This window comes from Pyxicephalus adspersus, chromosome 10 (genome assembly GCF_032062135.1).
Source record: "Pyxicephalus adspersus chromosome 10, UCB_Pads_2.0, whole genome shotgun sequence".
Lineage (NCBI taxonomy): Eukaryota > Metazoa > Chordata > Amphibia > Anura > Pyxicephalidae > Pyxicephalus > Pyxicephalus adspersus.
The window spans coordinates 35,627,471-35,654,446 of NC_092867.1; the positions used below are offsets into that span (position 1 = coordinate 35,627,471).

Sequence of the window (26,976 nt, forward strand, 5' to 3'; positions counted from 1 at the left end):
TTTTTTTTTTTTTTTTTTTTTTTTTAAACACAATATTTTTGTTCAACCCACTGAGCAAGTTTCATGTCGTTGGGAGTTACGGGCCGTCATTAAGTTTTTGTTTCTCCAGGGAAAGTTAGCATTCACACGGAGATGTCACAAACACTGGGAGAGAAGGGTCCTTCCTACAGCACTGTCAAAACCTGGATATCTCGTTTCAACACTGGGCATTTCACCCTTGAAGACCAGCCCCGCAGTAGGCGACCCCGAACCTCAACTGACCCGGCAACCTGCGATGTTGTCCATGAGCTGATTAGTAAGGACCGGCGAATATCCGCAAAAAAGATAGCCCAGATACTTGACATCTCACAGGAGCGTGTTGGGTTTGTAATCACCACTTTCCTAGACATGTGCAAGCTTTCTGTGAAGTGGGTGCCGAAATGTTTAAACAGTGATCAGAATAAGAAACGAGTTGAAGCATCCAAAGCCGTTTTGGCCCATTTTGAAGCTCAGGACTTTTTGGCTAGGTTAGTGACTGAGGATGAAACCTGGCTCCACATCTATGATCCTGAAACCAAGGAACAAAGGAATACCGCCACAGCAGGTCCCTGTGGCCGAAGAAATCGGCCAAAAAAGTCATGGCGTCCGTTTTCTGGGACAAAGACAGTATTCAGTTGGTGGACTACCTACCTCAGGGCTCTAGTATAACCGGACAGTATTATGCTAACATCTTGGACCAGCTGAAGAAGGCAATTAAGACGAAAAGCCATGGAAAGTTGACCAAAGGGATCCTTTTTTTGCAGGACAATGCACTTGCGCACATGTCCAACATTGTGGCTGCCAAATTGAACACCCTGGGTTTCCAATTGATTGACCATCCTCCCTACTCACCTGAACTGGCCCCTTCAGACTATTATATGTTCCCGAATTTGAAGAAACACCTGGCAGCGTTTGTGATTACATTTGTGACATCAAAGATGCTGCCGAGAGCTGGTTTGTGGCCCAACCAAAGGACTTTTTTTTGAATGGTCTACAAAAGCTGCAACTACTCTTTACCAAGTTCATCAGTCTCTGGGGATAATATGTTGAATAAATTTCATAAGCTCTTTTTTCTGGGCAAAGCAAGGAACTTCTCAGCACCCCTCGTACATACCCCTTCATTTATCCTTGATGCGTTTTCCATTATAATGGTAATGCATCAAATCTCAACAGATGCATTCAGATGTCAGGAAATCATGTCATGACATATTGTAAAGCACAAACATGAACATTCTATATTAACATTCAATACAAAGTGCGCTGTGTTAAAGACACATATTTAGGCGCATCAACAGGTATTGACATGCATTTTAATGCATTCTCATTGATTACAGAGAAAACCACATCTATCTGAAGACCAAGGATAGCTGTCTGTTTAGACTGTTTTGAAGACTAGCCATCATACACTTGTTGATTTGTTGTGTTTCTAACTTTGGGAAAGTATGCCAGCCAGTTAGCTAGCATTTTCAAAGTGAAGTTGGACGCATATTTCACTTAAAATAAGCTTTCTTTGGTCGTGGTGCAAATGGTTGTGCGTGCAATATTAAAGAATGAGTTTTTAAATCCATAGCTAAGTTCATATAAGATTGCATTTTTACAACCCCCATCATTCCAAACCATTTCACAATGAAATTGTTGGTCAGACAGAGGGTGTAATTTTTGGCCCACGGGGCTGTTAACTTCAAAGAAAGCCAGGGACATCTCTTGTCACAACATCCATCAAATTATACAAATTTTTTTAAATATTTATCATTAATATTTTTTTTTTAAATTCAACAGTCTGGTATGGTGCTGCACTGGACTAAACACTATCTGTATCAAAAGAGCAAATGATGAAAATTGTGGTACATCTGACCTGACCTGCTGTTTCTTAGAAATGCTTAGCTGCAAACCTGTTAAATCACAAAGTATTTCCTAGGAGACTATATAAACCATCTTTGTGGAGCGTGCTCTGTTATGCTTAAACTCAAGATAATAATTCTCTTAGCCACTTATAAAGAGACGCTTTGTGATGTACAATTTGTCTGGGAAAAGGACAGATATAAATGATAATGTCCTCCAAACTATTATGCAGGCAAGAGGGGGAGAATACACAATACAATTTCTTAGTAAAAATAAAGTAGAACTCCAGTCACAGTCTCTGAAGTCCCTAAAAATGAACTCCTTGTGGCTGACAGGTTTACTTTTATTTAACACTCTCAGAATATTTTGTATCTCTACCCTATGCTCCATCGTAGCCAATGTGAAAAGTGAGCCCTGCACAAGGTCTAAATGACTCGCTGGAGCTTGAACAGCTGTCACATGCTCCTCCATTACGGAAAGTACAGAGTATTTTCTCTCAAGAAACAGCAGAGAAGAGAAAAGGCAAAGCAAGTTCTTGTAGCTGGGACGGATTTGCAAAGAAGTGTATTAACCCAAGGTAAATGTAGAACTCCTTTCAGTGGCTAAATTGCAATAATGTAAACGTAATGCAATAATGAAATATGGAAAAGCAAGCAAAAGGTAATAAGCAGTCATATTTTTCGCTTAACTATTGCTCTAAAATATACCATACACACTAAACAAACATTTTTTCTTTTTAAAGGAAATTAAACTGTCACCAATCATATATAAAAAGGATACTGAGCACTAAAATGACCAGCCCAAACAACGCAAGAACACAGCGTATATGTCCAGCCCACCAGTTCCAGTAAGTATGTGCCATGCGGTATGACAGGATGGACTGAAAGAAGATGAACATCATACTGGTTGGAAAGGCAACCCCTGCTCCAATGTAGTGTAGTACTTTGGCATGATCCACCTAGAAAGACAAACCACAGCATTAGGAAAACATTGACAATTCATTTTAAAACACACAATCTGAAACATTTTGTACCATCTCTGCTGCTACCACTAAACCACATGAGTAACCTGTTTTCCAGTCAAACAAAGCCATTTATGAGCACAGCCAAGTTGAGGTTATTTGTAGATTCTAAGAATGTTGCTTGGAAACAAATTCCTTCACGAAAACCGCTTGAATTAAACGGTTTGGTAAAACATTCATGGGTTATTATTTCAAAAGAATTATATACCCCAGGTCAAGGCTCTTACAAAAACAGGTTAGTTTCAATTTTCATCATATTTGTATTGTACTTCACTTACTATTCACAAAAAGAACAAAAAAAATCTGGCATTCTATTCAACAAATGACAGTCTATGATCAGAAATATTAACCAATACTATGTATCAGTGAAAGAAGAGAAGATATTCCTTAGCAGAAAAAGTAGTAGTCCGTGCACATGTACTCCTATAGTCATGAGAAAAGAAAAAGTTGTGCCATTAAAAAAAAAAAAATCATCTTGTGTTTAGCAGCTCTAATAATTAGGCAAATACAACCTCAGAGGATCATCACAAGTTCATAATACATCTAGTCATATTCTTTAAAACAAAGACGACATAAAAAACAAGACGTGTGTGAAAAGTTAAGTACCGTAAATCTTTACCACTTCCATAGGAATTATGAAGGTAGGAAGCAGCTATGGGCCGCTAATTAAATGTACCTAATTAAATAATCATTAATGTAAAATAAGTGTTGGCAGTTTGCTGGTCGGAAGTATTCAGGTGTGTGAACAGAATGCCAAGAAGTAAAGACATTAGCAATGATTTTAGAGAAGCAATGTTTTGCTGTCCATCAATCTGGGAAGTGTAGGACCATTTTCAATTTGTCCTCCATTATTGTGCAGGAAAAACAGATTAACAAGTGGAAACCATTTAAGACAGATACAAATCTTCTCAGGAGTGGACATCCCATCAAATTCACCCAAAGTCAGACTGTGCAATGCTTAGACAAATTGAAAAAAAAACTGGTGGTTCTATTTACTGAACACTAGGTGATTATAAAGTTTAATCATTATAACATTGGACAGTTAAAATGCAATTCTTGACCTCTGGTGTGAGAAGATATTGTTCTAATTCTATCCACAAATTTCATAAAACCCAACTAAAGGCAAATTCTGAAAACAATTAATGTAACCTTGGAAACTGAACTTTACAAAATGTAATTCGTCCTTGTGTAGCTGTGCATCAATTCACAAAGCCAAACCTCTCATGTTTACTATTAACAGACTGAGACATGTTTTTGCTGTAATGCAGGGATGCTGGTAAATGTAGTTTGACATCTCGTTTTTCCTAATTTGAGTCTGGCTGAAATCAGATGTGGGAGGAAAGGCTGTGGCGCAGTGTACAAACACATTTGACCCATCAAAAAGATTGTCATTTGCATCTAAACACAGTTTGTATTAATTTATCTGATCTGTCTGATCATCTCATTGCTATTTGATTTCGCCTTTTGAATTCGTCAATTTTGAGTTCAGCTAGGTTTGAAGGTAATGACCTAAGAAGGTGTCACATAATGGGTTGGTTACATAAAACATAATGTATAATAGAACACATCTGTGTGATAGATGCCATAGCAATGTTAAAGCTCAAAATCTAGTTGGCACTGGCTGCGTTAGAAAAACACATCCACCCATAGAACCTGTAAAGTGAATACTACACACGTCAGAAAACTTATACATGTTCTGTATTCCAAAAGCTCATTTGGCTCTTACAGACTAACAAGTTAAAACTCGAAAGGGTTGATCAATATTGCGTGTCACCTGAAAGTGCCATAGAATTAGTCTGAAGGCTCACACAAATAAAATGATTTTGGCAGAAGATGACAACTTCTCAGGCAAACTAAAATAAAAGATAATACATTAATATCGCAAATCCTCCCTTACCATCCCCTTCTATTAGCAGCAGGCTGGAAGATGCAATATCCCCAAAACCTTCCAGCTTCTGTTGTATACTGAGGTGTTTCTAAGGATAAGCAGCAGTGTTTTATTTTCCAAAGATAATGACATCAAGTCCAACCTGTTTTTAAGCTTTGGATAGGTTCCTTTTTCCTTCTTGTATCCCATTAGGAAGACTTTGCTTCTTTAGAAACAGGAAATTCTTTTTCCAAACAGAAACAGTTGGTGTGTTCCCCCTTGAAGAATTCCTTTGTATCATTGTTCCAACATTTTTGTGTTTCCACTAATTTTCCAAGTGATCCATTAATCACTTTCAGTCCAATTGACAATGGTTACTAGGACAAATATAAATGGTAAGGACAGGGGTCCTAACTCTATATAACAGGGCAAGGGGTCTCTAGGTCAGCCTTTCTCAACCAGGCTTTCTCCAGATCTTGCCAGGGGGTTCCTTGAGCAATATCTGCTTCTCAGGTCACTGAATACCTCAGTAACTTTAAGGATCTTTTTGGCAATCTGTAAGGGTGGCAGCCTTCGCACTGGCCAGTAACATAAGAGACATTCTACTGAGAACCACACTAATGTACCGTGAGCTGTTAATATAAAAATTATAGCAGGGGTTTCCAAGACATGAAAGTTATTTCAAGGGTTCCCCCGTGTTAAAAAGGTAGAGAAAGGATAACTCTGGATGAACGTCAGTGATTCTTTATTTTCAAAGACAGGTTGTACACAAGCAAAGTAGTTAAATGCCATAATCCTTCACCATAGGTGGTCCCTATTTCTCCTACCCAATACCCAACCAAATATTCCTATTTTTGTCACATGTAGGAAGCAAAAAATATATGTGCAGAAGTTCTTTAAACGGATTACACTCTTTTGCTTAGTTCCAATGTTTTTCATCCTATATTGAATAATTCTGATTTAAAAATGTAAGAATTGCTTTCTATTAAGCCAGCAATCTGCCAGGCAGAGGACTATCATTCTAATGTCTCTGAGAAGGTTCAAAAGCTGTCCCATGGTCAAGTTAAACATTCAGCTCTGCTCATGATTTGGAGACCAAGAAGAATTCCTAGGAAGTTAATAAATGAGAATTATTTCCTTAAAACACCAAGAGATGTAAAAGGACACATCTTCATTATGCATATTAGAGTTTGTGTGGATCACATATTCACAAGGAAGAGATTTTAAAACCTTAATAGATTGAGTAAATGTTCAATAAACCAGCAAACCAACAACTCGTGCCATGTGGGTCATATGCCAAGGATATCACTCTGTTGGGAAATTAAAGTATAAGTAAAGGCAAAACTTTATTTTATATTTGAATAGAGGGGTAAGTGGTTAAACACAATGTTCTGAACATCAGTAATAACAGCGAGGGTCAATCCAAAAAGTTTACTATTGCCACTAGAACAAGAATAGAATTTATTGTGTAATAAATTAAACAAAATTAAAGACCAACAAAGACATCAGATCAAGTTTTAAAAACTGTATTATTGTTTGGGTTACATTTTTCATTGACATTATATTTTAAAATTATACCCTTAATATAAAATGCCATGAGCTTTCCAAATAAACTAAAAATACAGACATGTGGCTGGTAAAATATTAAAAGACAATGCTGCATTTATAGATTAAAATGAAAACACACACAGACATACATACAGGGTTTTCCCATATCCGAAGTCTGTGACTTTCCATGTCTTATATTTCCATCTGCAGCGGTAACAAAAGTGCTAACTCAACAGTACCCAGCCTGCCAGTGAAACTGGAGACAGCTGGTTCTCTCCAATCTTTGTTTACTTGTCTGTGCTGGGTCCATTTCACAAATACCACATATTAGCAAAAGCAAGTACATTAAAGAGCAACTCCAGGCAACCAGTTAAAAGCTCTCCAGGAAACACTGCAACAATCTAAATTCTATACTTCAATTTTGCAGCTGCTTAAGTATCACATGTGCTCCTGGGTGGCCACCTTTGCGAGGTCAGATAACTCTGCGCTTTTCTTTCTGTAAGAGACAGCAAGAAGTATAGATTGGCTGTGATGGAGAGCATTTCCATTTCCACAGCAGTAAGCAAAAAGGTTCCCAGATAACAGCTGTAGTACATACGGCTACACCTTTCTTATATTTTACCTTTTATCTGTGTCTAATTAGGCAAAAGAAGAAGCGCTGGTGATGTAACCATTATGTAATTAGGGCATAATTAAAATAAAAAGTACAAATGAAAAAAGAATGCATCTACTTAACCTAAATATTCGGAGGAACTGGCAGGTAGAATCTTATATTGCATACACAAAATATCCTTCTGTATTAGGTCATATCTGCATTCCACTCTTGCTAGATGTAATGAAAGAACTAGTTTTGCATAAGGTGACATTTGCCCCCCAGGTCATAATTCATAGGGCACATTTAACATGGGCAATATGTTCCAGTCCTTGGTACTAACAGCAATAAATATGCTTTGACTCTCAATGAAGGGACCGCCATTCATATGCAGCACCCATGGGTATCTCAGTCTTGAGTATGAAAAGTCTGTTTATCAGTCTTACTAGAGGTGGTTTTCCCAATTCCTGTGGTTTCTGGCTTGGATAGCAGAACCCAAAATCATCACTATTGCAGTCTGTATGCCAACGTCCTCTTCCAGGGACAATTTCTGTTAAGCGTTTTGCACTAGCGGCACAAGGGCCGTATTTTCTGTTGTCTCTGCAAAAAGGCCTGCTGGGCTACAGTCACCTGTTGCATGCTTTGGGCAGGTAAACAGTTCACCTTTTGCTGGTTAGCAATGCCATCGAGTTCTTTTACAGCCTCCTCCATTTTGTTCAGTAATAGGCATGTCCTTAAAGGCACTACCGACGTGCAGGTAGCACACTGAATAAATCTTTTTTGTTTCTAAGTTCTCATTGTACCTGGCAGCCAGACTTCATTAGTCCAAGCTGTCCATATATATGTACTGATGCAGGCCGCCATCTCTGCTGTGAAAGCTAATTCGTAAAAATACTGACAGAGGATAATAGAGTGCTGAAAAAAGCACTGCCTGTTTGTGCTCAACCAATTAGGGGGCAATATGTTAGTAAGGAATTGACCTGACTTTAGTTAGTGGCTCAGACACAAAGATGTTTTGTTTGTATTATGATATAGACTTGTTGTACAAAGTGCACCAGCTTTGATCTGATGCTGCAGGACAAACCTGATCAGATTGTTCTTGTTTGACCCATTCTCTTCATGGTTCCCTAGTTAAACTTTTACCCATCACTATAATATATATATATTTATTCTAGTCAGCGGGAGGGAGGGCAGAGAGCACAAAACAGTGCTAGGTACTAGCATCAACTGACAGTAATTTGAGCCGACTGGTTAAAAAAAAAAAAAAAAAAAAAAAAATCAGTAAAGGCATTGGAGTAGAAGTTTGGGGCTTACTTTAAACCAATGCCATTTAGAGTTAAACATTTTAGAAAATGGGATTTGTTCTGCTTAATTACCAGATTTTACAGTTATATTTTTAGGTTTTTTTTAAATATTTTTTTATATATTTGTACAATGCAGTGCACATTTACATTTATGCAGTGCAATTATAGTTTAAAAAATGTAATTCTGTCCCAGTTTAGAACTGGATAACTAGATCACATTTTCTTACACAACAATACAGAAGATGAAGAGCACATATATTGTAGCACATGTAATGGCATTTACTCAGTTCAATTTCTGCGTAATTTGTTCAGGGCAGCTCTAATGCTCTTTATACAAGTGGGTGTATGTTCCTGGCTCACCATTTTACAAGGAGTCTATGCACGCAGTCTGACAGACATACCTCCTTTTTCCCTGTGGGTAAAAATCCACATGGAGTAGCTCACAGTTCACCCCGTTCTAATGACAACTAAACACAGAACACGTGCAGCAATTAAAGGCATTTTTGTGAACAAAGCCTTATACTATGTGCTACCAATAAAGATATTTTCGTTCCACGTCAGTCTAAAATTTCTATACAGATTATAAAAGGTTTCTTCTACATTAATTTTAGTGAAATACTACAAAGAAGGCATAGGCTTGCTACTACTGAAGATCTATTCAGCTTATTGGTGGTGTGATAACAAGGTTAAGCTGTGAAACCCGTGGAAGTTACTTTTAATTCTCCAAATACAGATTTTGAAATTCTTGTCCTCAAGCAATCACAGCAGGTCACATTGTGGGGATTTGCTTCCGTGGGAACAGAATTAACTGGCTCCCACCAACTAGATTAATTTTAATTTACAACACAAAGAAAAATCTTCAGATAATGCCCTGTGTCAGAAGAGTTTTAGATTGCGTCTGTCTTTAAAAAACAAAATACAAATTTTACAAAAAGGCACAGGCCATGGAATTACAATATATTATATTTAAGGGGAAAAATTGCATAAAACAGAAACGCCACTCTAAACCCCATCATGTAGCATAATGTGTAGGTGGAGAAAATGATGATGATGATGCAGATGAATTTTGTGTGATTGACAACATGAGAGGCTGCAGAAAGGAAATTTGGTCAATAGAAATCAAAGCTTGCTTAAGAATGACAGAGTGTGGCTGCCCACATATACATAGATCAATACAAACTGCACATACATATAACAACAAAAATGATAAAGTTGTGATGGGTGAAAACCAAAAAATTTTATGCATCATAATATATATTTATTTTATAGATAAAAAAATAAAAGAGTAGGAAACGCAGGTATTTAGCCACAAGCATTTTAAACATTCTTACCTGAAAACTACCAACCATGGTGAGTCCAGCAGCACAAATCCAACCCAACACAAAAGCTACAGTATTTAACAGGGAGGGCCCATACCGCTCAATGACATAGGCATATCTCAGCAATCCAATGACCATCACTGCAAAAGAGGAAGAGTAAAAAAGTTAATAATTTTGGCAAAAAAGTTCTTACTGGTCTTGGTTTTTGAATATAAGATTCTGGTGACATTGGTGATCAGGTGATTTTTATCCATGTTTTGGTACTGCTGTTTGTAAGAAAAAAAAAAAAAAAAAGATAAGATAGGTGAGGCCCAGGTGCCATCTGCTCCTAACATGTGAAGCCTTGATCTAAAGATAGTGAGTTCTGTCTTAAACTACACCCATCTTAGTAGATGAAATATAAAAAGGAACATGACAAAAGTGTTATCCTTTCTAAAAAGATTAAATATACAACTTATTTATATCTTGTAAGCATAGTGATTTACTGATGTCATACACCCTAAGCCTGAACCCTACTGCCTAAGGCTAAATCAAAGTCTGATAATACCAATGTATGGAGTCACTGTGGGTCTACTAACTTAAGTCATGTAGCGATTCCAAATTATGGAAGTAACCACAGTAAACCAAAACTACCATGGTTAGATGTAAAACAAATCGTGCCATGCACTTCTGCTTCTTATTTCCAACAAATATGAAAACACCATCACCTTTCTCCACTCCATAACAGTTGACAGCCTTTAATAAGATGTGGACTTGGATGTTCTTCCAGGATTGGTAGAACTGCACTGGGTTTGTATAGAAACTAAGGCTGTGAAGTTGGTACATAAATCCTTTGATACATACACCCCTCAATACATAAACCCCTCAACTTATAGTTACTCCAACCCCTTCATTTTTAATAAAGTAATTTTCTATATTTATTGAAAGCAAACATACAAAGATTTTCATCACAGCAAATGCAAGTGTAACATTGGTGCTTAACGTTCTGCTATTCTATAAACACAAATTGAATAAATCAGAGGAATTTCACAAATACGAGCCAAGTAAGTTTTAAACTTTCACAGAATTTGGTTTCAGAGCGGACCTTAAAAGAACTTGTTTAAACATATTATAACTCAAATGAAAACACTTTTTGTAATGAATAAACCCCAATCTAGAGATGTATGAATGTCAGACTGCATAATATCTCATCTGGATTGATACAACTGTCACTCCATCAGCCATCTAATTCCATAGCAGAGGAATGGATTTCTATGACTATTATGTGTGCAACAAAAAATTGTAACACATTGCATCATTTCCTTACAATATAAATTTTTCAAAAGCCTGGATATTTTTGCCAGCTTTTAAGTATGACTCCACGTACACTAAAAAATGTTTCAAGCTCTACAGCCCTGATAGGAATACAAGTGCTGAATATTAGATATCATGGTATAATAAATATCCTCTGCTTAATATCAAAGGCAGGATGGCTTTGGCCATCTACCCACACATAAGAGTGTCAAATAGTCACAGTGCTTTCTTTCTACCAGTCATGTTCCCCTCTAATGCCTCCATGGTTTAATGGAATCAATCATAGTACCTGCAGAGACTGGGATACGGTTTTAGGTTATGTGACCCCAATTTAATCATTTGGGGGTCTGTATTAGTTACTTTTATGTGCTTTATGACCTATAAAGCACACCCATAAATGAACAAAAATCAACTTACCCATAAATGAGCCTAGACTGCATATGAGACTGAAGAAGCAGCTCTCTGGTGGGAGATTTCCACATTTGCTAAAGAAAAATAAAAAAATAAAAATATTCAGTCATTAATAACCAAAAGGGTATCCCAACACAAATACACAAAACAGTCCTTGTCATAGTAAAGATGGTCGATTAGTGGCATTAACCTGGCTAGTATTCCAGATAATGCATAATAATAACAAGTTATAGAAAAAAAAAATCAGGTTGTTAGGCCACAAAATGTACAAAAGACGTGCACAAACTTGTATTGTTACTTAGATTATAATTTTGAAAAACATCAGACAAATAGAAAACTGTAAAATAAATATTTGTGAAGGAAATATATATATTTATTCTATTGTATTATAAAAGGACAAATTTATTACCCCTAAAAGCATAAAAAGCTGTATTGAAGTAATGGCATGTGTGAAATCTGCAGAAGAATCTGAGAACCTTTTAGAGTAAAATAATGTATCACAGAACGTCGAAAGGCTGGAAAGAAAGACATAAGTATGAGTGAATAGCAATTTCTAATGTTTTGGTCCCGATATAACCAGGACTCAAGAGATTTAAAAAATAAACTGTATATTGTTAACAGAAGAAAGTCGACACTGAGCAATATTAGGTGAAGACCATGCATGGCTGACAACAATGACCTGCTACATAAACAATCATATGTCGTTTTGTGTTTTAAAAAGTCTGAGTTGATCTACACTTATATGTTAATGTGCATTACATCAGTCACACAGAGAAGGAAGCTTGCAAGAGCGAGGGACTAAAAAATAAGTAAAAGTCCTTTTTACTATTCATATTCCTAGTGAAGGAAGAAGGATGTATAACTCTTGCAGATTAGGGTTGGCCACAATGCAAGGTTAATTCGTCAAATCATGATAAAAGTATCTGTCAAATTTAGAATCTAAACTGAAGTTACAAAGTGGTGATCTTGGCATCAAGTTCCTTGTTTAAGCACCTAAAAACCTGTGCTCCCATGTGGACACCCCCTCACTGCCTCTGATGAAGACTACAAGAGGCTGCTTGAATACACATAATGCAGACATAGTCAACTTTGGTCACCATTAACAAAACGGTTTTTGAGGAAGGCAGTGTATGCATGGCAGTAAATGTATTATTATTATTATTATTAGTGGAAGATCACAAAACACAAAAATGCAAACAAGAAATAATTAAAATTTACAGTAATTTAGTAACTAATGTCCTTCATATAGGGTTTAATTCTACTTTATTTCCATTATAAGGTTTATGTAGCACACCACATAACATTTTTTACATTTATTCTGAAACAGAGTTACTAAATGCCCTGCAAAATGTTTTGACATCTAACAAACATGTTATAAACTGTGACATGACAGTAGCATAAATATTTCATACACAGATACAGCCCCAAACTGGAGAAACTAAGAAAACAAAACACAAAACTAGTTGTTACCACAGCAGACAGTTCTACCAGGTGTGTATAGGTTACCGTATCTTCATATGGATTTGTGCCCACTTATTCCTAGTGTACTGCAAATCTGCAAACTCTGTATCTGTAAACTCTCCCACAATATCCAAGTTACACTATGCAGAACATAAATAATGAAAATAGGGCAAAACACAATTTCCAAATTCTATGAGAAATCTTTAACTCCAAGAAGAATGTAGGAGCTGATTACAAATCATGAAACTGTGGCCAGAGATTCATTATTCCATACAGTCAAAGAGTACTTTGTATTATTTTCCCCATCTGATGAAAATGTAAACTAAGGCTGACCTGCCAACCTCTAGAAATAGGGAATTTATAATATAGTGAATCTGCCATTCATTAAAACATTCCCTGATGGGGAATCTTTAGGATCCATGTGTTTCAATGGCAGTATTTGATTGTCCGGTAGACAATGTTTCAGTGAAAGTCCGATTTGCTGCTTTACAAATAGAACTTAAGGTGTTAGAAACAAAATAATATATTGCAGCTTACCAATCTGTTTTCTCTATCAAGCCAAAAGCCCCCCCCCCCCCCCCCCCCTCCGCACACATACAACAACATGGCGGAAATTATTTTTTAAAACGGCGGTTATCAGAGGAGAAGCCACTCCACCCCCCCCCACCCCGATCCTTTTTTTACACCCGGAAAAGCAGTGAACAAAGCACTTCCTCTCCAAGTTTTTTTTTCCCACCAACATTGACGGTAGCTATGGTTGTCACACAGGATGAACTTCGAACATATCCGTCTAGTCTTTGTTCATCTCCATAATATGGGGAGTAGATGTGACTAGTAGTCTAAGATGCTCTGTGATTGCTTTTAGGCCAACAACATGTGGCAAGGACCCAGTATTTCTGACAATTAACAGTTATTTTCATCTTGTCCTAAAAAGAAAACTAACACTCTGCTACTTCTAGAGTGATAAGCTGAAATATATCAAAGTATCTACAGCCACCAGCACATTTTGGATACTAACTGCTGCTTTTGCTTATTAGGTAAAAAGTTCTCTTCACCTCCTGTCCTGTAGGCATAACAGAATTAGTCAGGATAACTTTAAAATTTAAGAAACGTACTTATTTCTTTTCACTGTTTCATGAGAACAGATCATTAGAGGATTTCCTCTGTGTTCCCGGCAACTCAGAATTGTGGGTTTACCCTCACATTCATTCCCAGTGACATTGGCGATAAAGAATTTCTAGGTTTAAACGCAGCAATATGTGTAATGGAGAAGTCCAAGGGGTGAATACTTACACATACACCGCACATGTTCCATCAGCATGTTTTTACCACCTGGCCAATTTTAGAAAGTTGATTGGTGAGGAATTAAAAACAACACAGATATTCATGGGGCCAAGATGTCCCGCTCTTGACATCTAGCACAGAGCAATATAAAATATTTATCTTCTTCAAAGCTTTTAGTGAGGAGGATCTTTACAACACAAGATTAACCTTTCACCTACAGTCCAAGCAGTGGAGACAGCAAAGTAGTAAGAAGCCATATCTCCCAATTTCACATTAACCCTTCCACAGCCTGCAAGTAACATATACAATGTTCAGATCAGAGGAACCCAAGTTAGCATATAATGATTTTAGGACATACTATGAAAACACTTTAATTATTTTCTCATACATGTGTTCAATTCAGGATGAAGGCCTTGGTTTATAATTATCAGGTTATAATTTTTTTTGAGGAACAATGTCCATTCTGCAATCATCTCTCCTACCTCCTATTGCAGCCACCACATGTAAGGAGTATGGAACCCTATAGCTACGTTTATTGTCTGTGGGTTTAGATACTATTTAACTTTTACTCTTCAATCACTGCTGCTGGTTATATAGTCCTGGTAATGGATTTATTGCTACACATAATTTAGGTTTTTCATTAAACACAGCTTTTTATTGATATATCATTATCTACATTATAATGGTAATAAACACTCTGGATCACATTTTTGAAGTACCCCACCCACAATACATTCTACTGACTCTCTTTGGGCAAAGGAACGCAGAGTAAAGATATTATTATATAGGATCTTTTGTCCATGGCCAGCTACATTGCAATTATTTACTCATATCATTTCTAATATAACCTTTTCAGTTAACAAAATGCTAAACAAACCTAATTCCACCCTTACATTAGTAAGGATATTATTAATATCTGTAATCATGCTCATCGTTCTCTGTTTTGTTGACTTTGCGTAAGTATTTACTAAATCCATGTTATATAAAGTACAGCAGCATGTAACTATTTTCCCATCATTGGGCTATTGTTAGAAACAACAAATATGATCAAGTAAAAAAAAAATTCTGGCACAGGTAATGCTCATGAATTTTCAATTTGTTCTTTGTTTGGAAATCAAATACTGAATCTTTGTAAATGCTGTAAAATGATGTCTTTTTGACAGCATGTGTTAAGGCAGAATTTAACTTCAACACTTAAATTTGCAACCAGGTAGGGTCACTTTGTAGTGGAAGGGAAAAAAAAAAAAAAGATTTTGTGACGTCTGCAGTACAGCACATTTTTCCTTGAATTTCACAAAATGCGAGAAATAAATGTGGTTGGCAGGATAATTTTTTATCTCCACATATGCATTCAGTTCATGGACTATAATTGTATTAAAGCTTTAAAAAATACACAGTAATAGAGCAAAGCTACTAAAACTTTTAGAATAAGAGGTCACTCTCCACGTTTCTTTAAATACATGAAGTAAATGTTACCTTTGAATGCAGAATGGTGAACAAGCCTATACTGGTAAATATCGGGAAAGACATGCAAATAAACCCCCCAGCTCTGTTTCCAGAAATATCCTCCCACACATCTGCCAAATTTATTTCCATTCATCAGAGAAAGAAAAAGCTAAAGAAGAATACAGAGGTGTGAATGACTGACGCGTACTCTAAACGCTTTTCTAACACAGCCGCCTCTTCAGGTGAGTACTCATCTATATAATTGAAATGCCCTTCATTACCTCTTCACAACATAATACAAAGTCTTGGAATTTATTTTGTCGTAAAATTACATTTCTCAGTAATAGGAGATAAATGTTTTTATATACAATATATATTTTTTGACAGGTAGAAGTATTAGATTTGGGAAAACTGTTCTCTTTGGGCCCCAACAAAGGTTTCACTGTTATGGAGATTGGATGGGCCACCAAGACTTCATAGGCGGGAATGAGGGACAGTCAGGAAGAATGTAGTCACGTATGGGCACATCAGAAAGGGTTTCCCAAAGAGTTTAAAAAGACCCGCTCTTCCACTATGTTACCAAAGCTTTAAAGAATAAACATGAATATGACTGCAATCCGACTTGTGTGCAAATTGGTCTCTCTCTTTCATCACTCTCTTCTATCGTACGATCACAGGCATTGGGTGCAGGGTCCAAAAGGAAAAGTGGCCGCCATTGCAGGCTTAAAAGGGACATAGGAATAGCAGCATTCATATCAGACTGAATTTTCTTCAGAGGATGTTTATATGAATGGCTGTAATATTTCTGGTGTATTTATCTAAATGGTTAAAATAGTTGAGATTGTTTGTTTCGGTTGAAATGCAAAAAAGATCCTGCATAGCTGCCACTTTTCCCTTCGAACCCCACACCTAATGCCTGAAGGGATCATACAATCATAAAATTGACCATTCTACCTTAAATTCTCCCTTATCCTTATCGAAATGTGTCGAGGAATAAACAAAGATTAATTAGGAATACAGAGAGATTTATGTATATGATTTTAAAATATTTTAATGCATTATGTACAATTGATGTGGTATTAATCAATAAATGTTTTAGGCTATACAAATATTGTTTATTAATAATAATAATAATAATAGGTACAAACTGATTGGAACCATTTCTATCATCAGAAAAAGTTTCAACAATGAATCAAGTTATAAGGAACATGCATTATACACCCATATCTGGTGTAAACGGAAATGTTTGATAAATGGTCATGGTCTGGGCCATTTCTGATCTGTCGGAGAGAAAAAAAAAAAAGGCAGAATAAATCCCCTTTCTCACAAGACCCTCTATTCTCAATGTTCATTCCCATAAAGGAAAAAAAGAATGTCTTTCTAGGACTGCAACTGCGGTGGGAACAGCAAATATAGGAACAGATCATACAACGAAAAGATATTAATATATTCTGCCAACAGTCCACTGGGAAAAAACATAAACCTACATTCATGGAGTCTTACACAAGCACTGAATGTTTTAAGAACAACTTGACATAGACTTAAGGACAGAAATGCAAAGTACTGCAAGCAGCATGCTTAAAGCTGCCTTTCTCAGAAATAAGTAAATGATTCAAAATGAAATGTCTTTGTAGCTTAAAGGGCTAAAGTGTAACATGCCCCTAGGGCACACGGTAAAGTCATCAAATTACTGATTCAAGCTCTACAAGCAGAAGGGACTAAACCACACAGAAGCCATATTTTATTGCTCATTTATAAGCTAATGAATACCTGTATAGTGTTTATCAACCTACAATACTACATAAAGACTAAAGAGCGCTGAGAGAACACTCCTGATTCCAGGGGTAGGAATGTATATACAGCTTCTTATAAGAACTTACAGCAAATGCACTAATGTTTTACTCTGCTAGGCTACAAACTCTACAGGCATTGCTATAGTATTTTAAAATGTCAGATGTTCACATATAATGGACTTAATATATTGTGGTCCCAAGTAATGTACATGGCTTAATTCTAAAAAATCATAGCAACATTAGTGTGCATGCTAATATTTAGTTTTATAGTTTTGTTTCATTCCTCCAATATTTACATGAAATAAACTTCTTCATAAGCCTTGTTTAGAGGTTAATAGGTGGCACCAATTCAGTTAGGAGAAACAAGAACCAAGCGTATATTGTTCAAACAACACTATGTGTTACACAATTTTTTACAGTTGTCCTACAATAAAATATATCAGTATAAGCATTGTATTAATTTTTTACAAAGGCTTATCAGTGTTATACAACAGTTATCCTACCCAAATGTGTGCATGTGTGTTATTTTCCCTCTTTAATGATAGTTTAAATTTACAGCTTACGTGGTTGTGTTACGTGATTAACACCAATTGGTGGTATTATGTGCCATTTATTCTGAATTAAATCCCAACGCTCCTTTCCAGCACACTTGTATATTTGCGCAGGGGAACAATGCACTAATGTGCTGCTTAAAATTAAGCAATTATTGGTTTACTGTGGCATGTGCAAAATCAATGAGTTCCCTGATTTCAATGCAAGCTAATGTGTGTACGTAATGCACCAAGACAGACCATAAAAAGTTGTGAACCTACCTGAAATGCTCTACCACATGAAATTCTTTGGAAACTTGTTTTGAAGTCAAAATCAATGCACAATGATTATTGCACAGGTTTCCAATGGGTGACATTTATGGTGACAACTGTTCAAAATGGAATATTCTCTCACTTTACAAAGTTGTTTTTTTTAGCTCTCTGCTAAAGCGAAGATAGATCTTCACTTTATCCTGATGGGGTTTTCAAACATTCCCTTTACTTCAGTGCCACAAAAATGTACTTGAAAAAAAAACAGCTTCTAAACAAATAACTGCATTAAAAGTATAAACATTTTAGGAAGTGCTCAGCATTAACAAATTTATATGTTAGTAGACCGCTCCATGACCCTTAACAGGAGTTCCTGGCTAAGCCAGGACCGGAGTTCACAGACTGGCCACAATGGATTTTCCCACTCAATATGGTTTTCCTGAAGACAGATTTCTCTTTCCTGGCCTAAAACAAGCAAGTTCACACAATGCAAACTTGTATATACTTGTATAAATATTGTGGCTGAAATATGTGTTTTATGTTACTAAAAGAAGCAAGAAAAGCACCCTCTTTAACAATATAAAGAAAAACTCTATTTTGAAACTCTGAAAATGCTATGACTTCAGACACATGGATAATTTGCTTTCATCTCATGCAGTAATAGAGCTACAGCAAGAAAATCCAATGTCCCCATCGGAGGCTACAATGTATAAACATTACAAATGAACAGAAAGTTATGTGGAAGCAGAAATGCACAATAAAAATCAGCAGTAGAAAGACTGCAATTGGCAGAAAAAAAGCCAGTACAAGTCTACACTAAAATATAACAAATTCATAGGCATGGCCCTTGTTGGGTCTGCAAGCTAGTTTGTGCATACTTTATACAAGTGTGATAATGTTCAAACAAGTAAAAATAGATTATACTAACATACACAGGTTTAAACAGGCACCTAACTGGCTGCTATGAGAAATATATGTTTTGTTTTTATAGTCAGCTCATATGAGCACTGCCATAGGCTACAGCTTTACAAAACCAACAATGACTTTTTACAAGGACAAAGAGGTTAAAGGTTACCAGAACTGGAAGAGGCGAGAGATTAGTTGTACACATAATAAATGTATTTTATTACACATGCTGATCTCTCACTTCTGCTGTCATGATATCAGAAGTTTATTTTGTCAGATCATATATTTTGTATTGAGAAACTTTATGGGCGCCATATTCCCCAAAAATTGATCTCACAACTGTTGCGTAAGCACAGGGTTGCTGATATCCAAATAAAAATATGCTAAAAGAAAAGGTGATATTATCCTACTTGCAAGCTAGAGTCCAGAAACATCATTGCTAACCTATACTCTGGTTGCTGCAAATATTCAACCAATCAAACTGGGCATTTATCATTTTCACATGCACACCATGGTTCCTTTTGTTGGCTCATGCATTCTGTAGGAGCCTGTAGGAGGAACAATGTTGTACAGCTCAAGTGTGGATTATCTGTAGAGGGGCAGAGAATTGGCATTTAAAGTCATGATTACCTGGAAAGCAAGTCTTTTTCTTTTAGCAGATATGTTTTTCTATGTGCTTTTGATTTTTGGGAGTGACAGAATCACCAAGTTTTTCACCCACAGCCTTTGCTTTAGTAGAGACTCAAAACAAAAAAGGCTGCCTCGGTTGCTATACTTGCCTAATGTCTGGCAGAGTTTGTTAGATAACATATCCCAACCACATCAAAGCGACCAGCAAGCTGTGAAAAAGATATCTGGGGAAGAATTAATTAAGTCTGGGTAACAAAAAGATATCCAAAGCATTCCTGCAGCAAACCAATTATTTAAAAATAGAAGGACTATGGCAAGGCTGCAGATTTCCCTACACAATGCTGGTAAACGGAATTGCTGGTTGGGGTGGGCATTAGCTAGAGAAGAGTGGTAAACTTAGGCTTCATACACACATTAGACTTTTGTCGTTGGAACAATCCGTTCATGATACTTTTCAACGACAAAAGACTGAACGATGCATGAACATGTGCTGTACCTACAACACCATTCTGCTCTATGGGGAGGGGGAGAACGAGTGAGCGGCGGCGTGCTGCGCTCTCCTTCAGTGGTATTGTTGGTATCGTTCATGGATCAGCCAGTATGGATCCATGAATGACTTTGGGCGGCCGATGTACATGTCAGAACCTCATCTGATACCCGGAAATGATAATTATCTGACTTGTGTATGTAGCCATAGGAGTGGCGAAGATCCACAATATCACCTAACAAGTGTAAGAATGTGAAAAACCTATACTAAAATAAAAACAAAATATTCGCTCACTGGAAACACATTGGTTTCCTTTAAAACTTTTCTCCCAGAATAACAATGTTATTGTAGACTGCAGTAAAAGAATCGTGAAAAAAAAAAAAACACACATACTCTAATAATAATTATTTCTGTGAAAGCAAGTTGCAATGAAATATAGAACCAGTCAACAGTTGTCCATAAGAGTTGTGTTGTCAGCAGCCTGTAGAAACATGATTTTTATGTACTTTTCACAAACGCCACAACAAGGCATCTGTGGTATGGTACCTTAAACATTCATTACAAGTCACTACCTAGTATAGCGATTCTGTCAGCCTACCAAGAGAAACAGACTGCTATATTGTGCTCAAAAACTTTACAGCAGTCCTCTAAATTTTAGGGGGATAAAACCTTCCAGCAAGAATAATGGATGATAATGTCATAAAGGATCACTCTTCATGAGAGACAATGAAAGATGTTTACATAAGCACATCAATCATTAATATTAGACTTAAATATAATCCAAGGTTATTACCTTACAAGTGGGATGTGATCTAACGTGCAGCAGGTACCATCATTCAGCGAGTCACACGTGTGATTGTAAACCCTGCAATAAAACACAGTTTTGTAAGTGAAAGAAAACAGTTTTCATTGGTACACATGAATCATAAACTTTAAATCAGCTCCTTGGAAGCTAGGAGAATAGCAGGAGCAGAAACAGTTACTAAAGGCCAAAAATGAATTGTATTGAATATTTTGTAACCTTTTGTATTTCCTGGAATTTCAACAAGCTTAGTCAATAAAATTATAGCAGAGTGCAGTGACAATGTACAAAGTGATCGTTTTTATTGTAGATCAGGATGCCCTAGATGTTTGCCCGATTAAGTTTTTTTCCCCCCACACAAGTCTGGGAAATGCGACAATAGCATAGGTTGCTCAGGTACAGGCAAAGAAAAGCAGAAATAAACTTAAAACATGAAAAGTCAAAGGGAGGTAGAGACCAGAAAAGTTACTTTTGGCACAAATCCTTTTCCCCTGACTTCTGGTGGCTTTTTATTTTTAGTTTATACTACAAGGCACAAATGATACGGCGTAGAAACAGGCTCAGTTCCCAGAATCGCTGAGAACAGACCAATATGCCAGGGACAATGCGGATCCTGTGCATGCTATATCGTCAGTGGTCACCCAATAACCAAAGAGTATCATGGTGGAAGAGTCATCAGTGAAGATGGCAGCTTCAACTGTGACAGGATCATAGACCTGCCATCGCTGCAGGGCACTAAGAAAAAGATAATCAGCAAGTATGTTGCCCATTTACCAAATAGTTTAATTCCACTTTTAACTGTAAGTGATCTCTGAACCATCTAAAAGTTATCTAAGATGCAAGAGGAATGCTCCTAAATGCAAGCTGCATTTGTCAATGGAAACAGAACCAAAGCCTAAAAACACAAGTCCTGATGTCTTTTTGTGTTATTTTGACTTGCATCTTGCTGTATAGAGCGCATGAGGCTGGAAGTCAGCAGTGTAAAAAGTCCTTATCGTAGGGTTTTTGTGATTGAAATCACAGTGTCAACTATATAGTGGTATTTTCCACTGAAACGCTATTAAAATCTAAAGCTACGTACACACTTCCAATAATTATCGTTGGTAAACGAACGACGAACGATCCTGCACGATATCGGCGAACGATCGTATAGCACTGATCCTGTACATGCAGATAACGACACGATCGTTCGGAGATATTGTACACACAATAGATGCGATCGTTTGAGCGATACAGGAAGTGACGTGCAGGACAGGAAGTGAACGAACGTTCGTTCATCACGCATGCTCAGATCATGGACGATCAATGAACGACCGTACACACGATAGATGGTAAACGATCGTCGTCCAATCCGATCCGCCGGTACGGTCGTTCATTTCCAGCGACTATTCTCGTTCGTCGGCGTCGTTGGTTACTTTTTTTACGAACGATTTTTGACCAATCGATCGTTCGTTGTTCATTTCCAACGATAAAAATTGGAAGTGTGTACGCAGCTTAACTTTACATGTAGATAGTACCAACTGATTCCCAGTCATCAGCTTAGTAGACTGAGGAATTATTGTACAGGTAGTACATACGGACGACTCAGATACGAACAGGGCTTCGCTGCTTGCTCATGTGCAGGACAGAGACTTGATCAGGGGAAAGGGGGCGGTTTGCATGACTTGCAGCAAAAATCTTTTGCTAATCACAGCTGAGGTTGTGGGTGATCTTCAGGACTGAGCTCTTCTGCAACATCTTGTAACTCTTTAATGACCAAGACAAACTCTGCAGTTGTTTATTTTTGCATATTAAAGCACAGTTTGCTCCAGAAGTTAATGAATGTCTAGGCTCCATAAAGTTTTTTTTTTTTGCTTTGTTTGTGATACCCTCACAGTGAGGATTTCTACAGTTACTGACACCATGCTGCCTAATAAAATCTTGAGATAAACATCTTTCCTAAGTGCATTTATTAAAATAATGTACCTGTTCCGACTTACAAACAGATTCAACTTAAGAACAAACCTACAGCCCCTATCTCTTATGTAACCCGGTGACTACCTGTACATTGGATTTAATGGTTTTTAGGCAGTCATTGAAAAGAAATGCCAACAGCAGTAACATTTGTATGATTTATGACTAGTTACAATTTATTTCAAGCACAAAGACCAAACAACTGCATGAAAAAAAAAAGAAAAAAGAAAAACGTTACAAATTATGAGCACAATAGTACAACAGGCTGAATGTCTGATATTATGAGAAGTAACGTCAGACAAATAAGTGATAGAAAATGTTAAATGGTAAATATTTAACGTAAACACCATCCTAAAAACTGCACAAAAACAGTCAATTTTTAAACAATACAACCTCTGTATTACAGATGCCCAAGTCACATCAAGTTGGTAGACTAGTAATGAGAAAAGTGAAGACTTTCACATGACTTTCCCATGACTTTAAACTCTTTGCATATTTACCATTGGAACACAGCAGGGGAAAAACCACCCCACACCCAATTAGTTAAAATATTAACTTTTTTTTCTACATCTCTGAAAGCAAAGAATCTATATACAATCTAATAAGGTGGTGATCCATACTAAAAAGTTGTTGGTGAGAATACAGAAGATTGGGGATGTGATGTGGAATTAAGAAAGGCACAGAATGTATGAAAAGTAATGCAGAACCTCAGATACAGTTTTTCTGGAAAGGGATGTAAATGAAAATGTCAGTGATTCAGGGCAATGGATTTTCTGCTCCCTCACAATTTCCTAGATTTGAAGGCATGCAGGAATCATAAACTGCATTAGTCAGCCTTCCCTGGAACTTTAGAAAAAACAGACATCAATCCATATGTGAATTCTCCATTCTCCAAACTCATCGAGTCCCACATACTAAACTCAGATTTAAAGCAGATTTTACTGATTCACAAGTACAATTGGCAGCAGTGACAGAGTAGCTCAAAAGGAAATGGAAAATTTTTTGATTTTTTTTTTTTTATCATTGCACAAATTTATTACGAAAAGTAAATATAACCCTTTGAATCCTCTCTTGTGCAGCCCTTATTACTCAACTTGTAAATAATTTTTTTTTTTTTTTTATTAAAATACTAAAAAAGGAAAAATGGTTTAAAACATGTATGTATAAATAAAATCACAATTACAAAGCAGTATTCTAGGCAGTATAGTACTCCCCATGTCTTAGTGATCCACCATGGCAGATCCCAAAATCATTGACTAGGAACGACCACGGTCATTTCCTATGGATGAGGATGCAGCGGGGTGTCCTCCTCCTGCCCTGTCCACAGAACTGAACAATGATCTGTGTACATTGCTAGATCATGTTTTGACATGTGTACATAATTTAAGTATATGGCCAAATTATCACCAGAGATAATTTAATCATCTGAAATTACAAAATGGTCTGCACTGTAATCTTTATTTAACAAAAAGTGAAGTTTTCCTTTAGAGACTCAGGCTTTTGATCACCCTCCTGCTCATTGCCTAATATCGTTATCATTGAGGGACAAGGAAAGGAAAAGCAGCCCTGGAGATGTTAGGTTAATAAGCAAAGCAGCAATGACAGCACTCATAACCCTGCAGATTTAAAGTTTTATGTCCTCTAAAATAGTTACCATGTATAAATGTTCTTCTCTTTGATAAGAGAAAATTAAGTTATTGCGTGTGTGATCATGGCAAATAGAAAAGTAAGGCCCTGCAGTGTATTAATCTCTGCAGCCTACACTACAAAAATTGTACAATACAGTCTGGTCTAGGAAAAACCCCAAAGGAAGCTCATTGAGGCTATCTGCCCTCTCATTCCAGTAGATCCCGATGATGCTGTACAGGTATCAGACTATGTGAAATATATTCTGCTCACTTATATAACAACTCTATATACACACACGATGAGAAAAAAAACTCCCAAATCCATATTTAGCCATTTTCTGGAAATTTTGAAGCTATATTTTGCAGTGTTCTGAATGATTATTAAAAGGGGTTGGTGGGGTGGAGGGGGACTTCTACACACCACAAGTCTGCCTGTTTAGAAAGTCAGTGTCTGTGTCTTGCAGCTGTCACATAATGTCCTCCATTAGGATAATACGTCTATTGTTATAAAAGGCAAACTGCCTACAGTATACGGAAAATAAATGTGCATGTGATACCCATATGCGAATCATCAGTGATAAAGACAACAAAGACCAACACAAAACCTGAGGATGTGTAGCAAAATATTAAATAGTAGTAGTATGAGAAGCATGAGAAAAACAACTTGTATTATAATTTGTACTATAATTCCTAGAGTTGACCTATCCTAATGTGCTTACATGCCAAGTATTAGAAGTTTATTATACGCACTGTCCCTCATACTAAAGTGTATTCCTGCAAGGATTTCATCTTCTAATCTCTCCAGAAGGTTACCAACATCTTTATTGACACAAAATCTAAGCTCACCATCAGTCCATCATCTCCAAAACAGCAGGCCATGCGAGATGTTTCCAGTATGAAGATTATACCCTAATTTTAGAAATCTTGGTAGCTTAAAAACCCATATGGGTGGAGAGTATTTTAATACTTTAAGCTTATTAGTTTATAGCGGGAGTTGCAGGTTTTCTTGCTTCATTTACTGAGATATATAGTTCTCCCTTACTCCCTTTGTTGCTGTTCACAGTATGTAGTTTTTAATTCCTAACAAAAGTGGTTCAAAAGGGAACCAATGGACTGGTAACTGGATAGTGCGTGCCCAAAATAAAAGCAGAACCAAAAAACTTGGTTAGATATTTTAATTGATAAGTTGCTTCTTTTGATTGCTTGTACCTAAACCCTATATGTCTGGCTTTGCTCAGAACAGCCGTGAGATTGCAGTGAGGCTACTGCTTCCTGACAGCAATAAACGGTTTCCTCAGGTGAGGTGCTAAATGTAACTTCTATCTACAGCATTTTAATTGAGAATGAACAGGGGAGGTAGTGAGCTGTTGAATACTGCTCAACACTGCCTGTTTATTATAAAGTAAAGGGAAAGGTATTTTATTGTCTGGACTGCATGCTACCTTAGGAATATCAACAGCTGGAGATCAAATCCTGCACTTCCATAAAGCTTTTTTTTTTTCTACATAGGTGAGGCTTATGCTGCTGGGAAGCGATTCTGTGGGGAACTTTTCCTGGATCCAGAACAATGATTGTTACAAATAATGCTGGGTGTGTTGGGGAGGAGGGGGGGTGTCAAGAGTATGTTTACAAACATGTGAGTTTCAGTTTTATAATGTAAGTACAACCAATAGAGAAGTTTGTTAAGTTTTTAAACTGGCACCTACATTTTGAGAAGAGCCAGACCTGCACTTTATTAGGACTATCAAAAATTACAACAAGAAAGGTTAAACATCAACTATTGCTGTGTACATTGTACTGGTCAGCTTGTAGCCATGTCCGTAGTCTGATGAAGTTGTGCACAATGGTTAGCCGAAATTTACCATGTGAGTTGGTGAAAAAAAAGCCCTTTCTTTCAGTAAAACCCAGTCAAATGCAAGAACTCCATCTATATTAGAGATTTGCATATAAGGGCTGGAACCTCCATAGTCATACACTATTATAGCTGGGTGGAGAAAAAGTGTTATTACATAAAAGTTGAATCACTGCCAAGCTGAATGTTGTGGATTTAAACCTTACCACTGGTAGGAAAATCAAAAGCAGAAGGTCCATAGTACTGAACTATAGAGGATTTGGGGTCCACAGTACTGAATTATAGAGGATTTGGGGTAATATAAAACATTTGTAAACAGACATATTTTACAAATGTTTCACACACTGGCTGAGCACTTTTGTTTATGCAGAACATGCTAAAGAGGTTTAACAAGAAAGCCAAGAACCAGCAACCACTAGATCTGGAAGTACAATCATCAAATCAGCACTAGAGTGAAAGTGAGGACTTCACATAATCTAAAGTCTAAGAGAGGTGCAATACATATCAAGTTTATTTTGTTTTAGATATGCTTTAACTACCCCCCGGTCCTCCCCGAGAGTTCTAATTCTGTCTGTATTTCCATGCAAAAAGCGTTACATTTTTTTACATGGAAATTTATTTTGCATTGTAGGCCTATAATTTTTAGGTATACCTCACCTAAAGATGTACAATATTCATTAGATTTAATAAATTTAATAATAAACTTTTAAATAAAAAAA

General features: G+C 36.8%; 1 protein-coding gene across 1 annotated transcript in view; it reads right to left on the minus strand.

Moving 5' to 3' along the window:
- The window catches only part of LOC140340077 (transmembrane protein 150A-like), a 69,749-nt gene that overhangs the window by 12,409 nt on the left and 30,364 nt on the right, over window positions 1-26,976 (minus strand). Inside the window, exons 3-6 of the mRNA XM_072425072.1 lie at window positions 20,816-20,887; window positions 11,222-11,289; window positions 9,524-9,651; window positions 2,641-2,818 (exon numbers count right to left, since the gene is read on the minus strand). Coding sequence (XP_072281173.1) covers window positions 2,641-2,818; window positions 9,524-9,651; window positions 11,222-11,289; window positions 20,816-20,887 — 446 coding nt within the window. The remainder of the gene's footprint in view (window positions 1-2,640; window positions 2,819-9,523; window positions 9,652-11,221; window positions 11,290-20,815; window positions 20,888-26,976) is intronic.